This window comes from Chaetura pelagica, unplaced genomic scaffold (assembly GCF_000747805.2).
Source record: "Chaetura pelagica isolate M959 unplaced genomic scaffold, ChaPel_1.0 scaffold275, whole genome shotgun sequence".
In the NCBI taxonomy this organism is placed as follows: domain Eukaryota; kingdom Metazoa; phylum Chordata; class Aves; order Apodiformes; family Apodidae; genus Chaetura; species Chaetura pelagica.
Window position 1 is genome coordinate 4413905 of NW_009953486.1, and position 5311 is coordinate 4419215.

Below are 5311 nucleotides of genomic sequence, written 5' to 3' on the forward strand. Positions count from 1 at the left end.
TCCACGCCCTTAAGAGCATATTTTTGATAGTCTGTGTGAGCTGGTGATTGGACTCATCATCCTTTAACTGTCCCAGCAATCTGTTTTGAGTCAGAACTAAGGAGTTCTTAATGATAAAAATACCGAGAGGAAGTGAAAGTGAACATAGGAGAAGCAAAGTATTCCACAGGGGATCCTCTGCTTGCTTTGATTTTGTCTCAGCAAAACAGACTTGGGCTTTAACACAGTGCACCACAGCATTTCTGATGACTGGCATTTTTTTAAAAAAAAACTTTTTTTCTTGGGAATTGTGGCTAGTGCAGCTGCATTTGTGCAGCTCAGCCACTATCTCCTGAGTAATTTTACTTCTTCTCATCACTCTCACATGATATGCAATTCCAGTATATATAGAAATTCTAATTGAAGCTTACAGATAACTGTCTTGACCTGCAAATACATATTGTACCCGGCTGAAAGCAAAGGTCATCTTGGCTGAGACCCTGTCTGAAAACTCTTCAGTCCAGTTGTAAATGACAGCTGGAGTATCTGTCATTATTGCAGCAAAATGCAGGTGTAACATTTTTCTTTTTCTTTTTGCCAGTGCTTTGGAGCATTTGTCTTCACCAGTGATACCCTTTGTGGAAGGAAGAGGTTTATAGTTGATGAAGTTTATAGTGAGCATTTTATGAACTGTAGTATAGCTGTAAAAGGTGAGGAAATGCATTTAAAGTGTATCACAGCCTCACCTCCCCTGCGGCTGTTGGAGCCGCCTGTGTGCCCAGAGGCTCAGCGCTCCCTTGACTCAAACAGCTTTCCCTCCTTGCAGAAATACTTATAAATTTTAAACCTGTGGGTGCTGAGCATTTTGCTTTTAGGCACTCGGGGAGGCTCTGAGATGCACTTCTCTGCAGCTGCTTCTGCCAAGCCATGAGCCTGCTCGTTGGGTGCCCCAGCAGCCATGTGCGTGAGGTGCCCCTGCGCTGGCACCGGCTGCCGGCTTCACCCAGCTCAGACACTTCCCTTACCATTCAGACAAATGCCTTACCATTTTAGTGCCAGGCAGCAGCCCCGTGTAGGCAGCAAGGGCATGTGCTGCCTTCCTCCAGAAAAAGCTCCCTGAGCAGGAAAGCAGCCGCAGCCTGTGCGTTGTGGAGCCTGAAGGCTTTGGGAAGTGGCAGAGTCTCCCTATCATTTATTAATGTAACACTATAATCTACTGTGAAACCCTTATTCAAGGCCACGTGTGGTTTAAAGGAGCAAGTGAATAATGAACTTGAAGAATGAGATGTGACAAGTGATTTTACTTGATCACAAATATCCAGCTTCAGGATTGTGAGAACCTGGGGGGGAAATGCTTAGTTGCAAAACAGCTGCCTGCGTGCTGACTGACCAGAGCTGCAGTGTCTAGACAGAAAATACAGAAAAGCAGGTTGTGTCACTTAAATGTGATGTCTGAACCTGTTAGTTTGAAATGCATTCTGGAGTAAAAATTATGCAAAATTAAATTAGTCTGACCTTACTTTACATTTGGAGGCTGAGTATGCCCATCTTTTAAAGCCTAGTGCATTTATAACACTTCCCTTGGGGAAAATTACAGAGAGAAATGGAATGAGTTCTCTTCTAATTGAAAAGTGACAATGATTAGGAAGCCAAATACAAAATGTGTTGAGTAGGTTTTTTTCTTGGTTTTGTTGTGTGTGTGTTTTTAAGAATACCAGTAGAATTATAAATTATGTGCTTTGCTGTTTGGCTTGTTTTTCATTCCCCAAAGGCTTTTTATTAGCATAGCAGCTGAATTGCAACTGGAATAATAATGTATTAACTCAAAGTTTGGGTTTTTAATGATCTTTCTTCATTAGTTTGACTGAGCTGTTTGGATAAAATCTTACTAAGTATATGCAGCTTTCCAGTCTGTTGGGATTTTTTCCCCCTTCTGCAAATGAAGCCCATGAAGACAAGTTAAAACAGAGGGAGAGTTGGTAGAAACTTTGGCTCCTTGAGTGGGTATGAGTCTCTTGAAACTTGAAAAGCACAAATTGAGCATGTAGGGCTTTTTGTGGTTCGAGTTGCTTTTTGTTTTCTTTTTTCAAAAGGCCACAATGGGCAACACAAACATTGTTGGGATTAAAGCTCAGCTCATTTACCTGTGTTGCAGGAGAAGGGCAGAGGTAGAGGTCCTCTGCTGCAGTGATGGAGCTGTTTGCTTCCTCATGGTATCAAAGGAGATTGGAGAAGAGCAAGGCTGTTGGCAGGAAAAGGCCAAAAACCAAAGGAAGGGAGCTGCTCATTCAGACACATTTCACCAATCCTGTTTACAGAGTGTTAATTTGCAGCTTAATTGTTCTCCTTCCTCCCACAAAGTGAGATATTAAAATAGCTCTTCTGTTGATAACACCAGTGTGATTGCCTAATATTAGACTAGATTCCACTTAGAAATAACCCACTTTAGAGTTTGAAGAGCAAGGTGTGATGCATGGCTGAACCCTGCCTGCATCTCCTGGCCTCATGGTCTGGTTCCTGAGGGAGTCCAGTCTGACCAGATGAGAGTCTCCAGGAGAACATGGGAGGGAGTGATGGAGCAGGAGGAGCATCTCTGCTGGAAAGCAGCATCCCCTTCATTCTGATGATCATACTGTGCCTTACTGTTGCACCTCTTTGTAACTGTTTTGTGTCCCAGAACCAGAATAAACAGCATTCAGGACTGGATGGGAATGAATGAGATGCTGGTGTGTTGTCCCAGATCCCAATGGAATTCCTACCCTTTCTTCTGCTTCAGAATATGTCTGCTCATTATATGTCTGTACATGTGTGCAGGAAGCTTGGCCTAGGTCATGGGTAAATGGCACACGTCTGGTGTGTGTTCCTTCCCAGGGAGGGATGAGGGCAGCTCTTCCTGATGGCCAAAACTTTACCTGTGTCACCAAAGTACCGTGACCTTTAGCAAGATTTGGTTTATTTAAGGGGCCTCTCATCCTAGGAAAGGAACTTTCCTTTACAGCTACCTTGGTCTTGGTTTGTATGGTTTTTTTTCAGAACTATAATCGCTTTAAAAGGAATTTTTCCATTACTGGCCTCATTTATATTTTTTTCTTGTGTTTTCTTAGCATCGCCAAAGCACATGCTGTGTTTTGAGGCTGAATTGACTCATCTTCCTAAAAACCTTGATTGTTTTGGGGCGTTTTTTGGCTTCTTTTTTCTTTTCTGTAGTGAATTCTACAAAAAGTGGGCTCTGCACCCAAGCTGAGTGGCTGATCTCCAGCCTGTGGGCTTTGCTGCCCATGTGTAAGTGAGGCAGAGGGGCTCTGGGTCAGTGCTTTCTGGGTGACCTGGAGACCACCCCTAGGAGTGTGTGGGGCATCCCATGCTGGGGTTTCACCCTGCCAGTTGAGTGCTGGAGGTGAGCTGGAATGGCCTCAGTGCCTCTGGGTGCAGCTGACTTCAGGACTTGCCTTTGGGCTATGTAGGCACCCTCCCCTGCATGGGGGGAAGGCATAGGAAGAGGTACAGTACCTTCTTTTTTTAATGGTTTTGCATCATCCTCTTTTCCCAGCCCTTTAAGTTTTGGTCTGGTTTGTGCGTCTGGTTAATCTGATTTGCATTTAGAAGAAATGAGCTCGTGTTTTGGCCCATTCCTTACAGGGTACCCGTGACAGCTCTAGGGTCTGGTCATAAATATATGGAGTCTAAGTCATTTGCATCTGATTTTAAGTAACAGATGAGGCTTCTGCTTTCAAGGTGTAATTCTGCTTTGGAAGGTGGTGGGCAGAGCTGGTGAAGCATTTTGGGCGATGGCAGAAATAGCTGCTGTTTAGCAGAATGAGCTCTGAGGTAACTGGCAGTGCTCACCACCTGGACTGTTTTCTTGACATTTATTTGCTTTTACTGGCACTTAAATGCCACCTGTCAGGAGAAAACTTTCCATAAAAAAAAAATAAATTAGATTTTCCTGACTCAGCAGAAGCCACCCCAGCTGGTATGAGTGGTGTGATGCTGCCCTTTGAGGTGTGATGGGTCTTCCTGTGTATGCATGGATATATGTGTGTGTGTGTGTGTCTGTATATATAAAAAACATTCATGATTGCTTAGGGCACAGCTTTCCTAAACTGGGATTTATAGCTGTCCCTGCTGAGAAGCAAACAAAGTTTAAATCCCCAGAACTATTGAATTTTGCTGGTCTGGCCCCTCCTTTACAACAAGAGCCGGAGTTGCTGCTGGACGGTCCCCCAGCACTGCAGGCATCAGGGGCTCGGGGAGAGCAACTGAGTGGCTCGGGGGTGGCATCTGCTCTCTGGGTGCCAAATGCATGGAAATAATGACCCCAGGGCTACATTTGCCTCTGGTGCTCAGTTTTCCTTAGCCTCAGAGAGGTGTGAGGAGTTGTTTCCTTAGGAAATTTTAGGAGTGGCTTCTTACTGCCTCCTGCCAAGTGTCTCTGGAGTTAACCGGATAGTCTGTTTGCTTGCTCTTGTTTGTTTGGAGGATTTTTGGCAGTTTTCCTTTATGCCAGTTCAAGCCTCTCAAGCTGCCATTGTCAGCTGGCCGAGCCCTGAGCTGAGGGATGTCTGGGGCTCTGGGATGCAGACCCTGTGGGCAGCCACATCATGTCCATCTGGCGTCTCACCAAAAAGCAGGAGATCTCCCTGACCTCTTGTGGTGGAGAAGATGGCAAGAGGGGCCTGCCAGCACTGGAGTGTACTCTGCCATGTCAGAGGCTTTTTGTGCCATGTCTGACCCCTGTGACAGAGGGGATGTGTGCCTGGTGCACGGGTGTGCTGAGGAGGGCTTCAGTCTGGTCCTCCCTGGAGGAAGGGGTGGTGGTGATGGGAAGGGAATTGCAGAAATCTGGCTGGTTTGCATTGAGCTAAAGTGCTTTGCTAGGAGCAGCTACACTGGCTCATGGCTCCACAGCTTGACCAAGGTGCCTTTAGCACTGAGATGCCCTTGGTTTTGTACCTGGCAGTGGGGGCACCTGGCACACTGTACCTGGGAGGGCTTTGTGCAGTTCTGTCTACATTGTAGCTGGGAAACAGTCTGCTTTGTAGATCGTCTTTTAAGATCCCTCTTAGAGACTCTTCTGTGACACTGAGAAATTAGTTTTTTATTGAGTAAGTAGCTGGGCTCAAAGCATGCAGAGCCCTCGTATGCATGTGTGAGGGCTCCATGGGGGAAGGACACGGATGTCGTTGGCCTCTTGGCCACTTTAGTTCTTCTGCGCTCAACTACGTGATGCTTTTTCTGGTGGCTTAAAGTCAGTCTCTCTCTTGCAGCGGAGTTGGAGTTTGTACAGATAATCATAATCGTGGTGGTGATGATGGTGATGGTGGTGGTGTTC

The 5311-nt window shown here is 45.8% G+C and overlaps 1 protein-coding gene across 1 annotated transcript in view; it reads left to right on the forward strand.

Moving 5' to 3' along the window:
* Positions 1 to 4006: 4006 nt before the first annotated feature.
* PMEPA1 (prostate transmembrane protein, androgen induced 1) overlaps positions 4007 to 5311 on the forward strand; it is an 8695-nt gene continuing 7390 nt past the window's right edge. The window contains exons 1-2 of the mRNA XM_009998637.1: positions 4007 to 4016; positions 5247 to 5311. Coding sequence (XP_009996939.1) covers positions 4007 to 4016; positions 5247 to 5311 — 75 coding nt within the window. The remainder of the gene's footprint in view (positions 4017 to 5246) is intronic.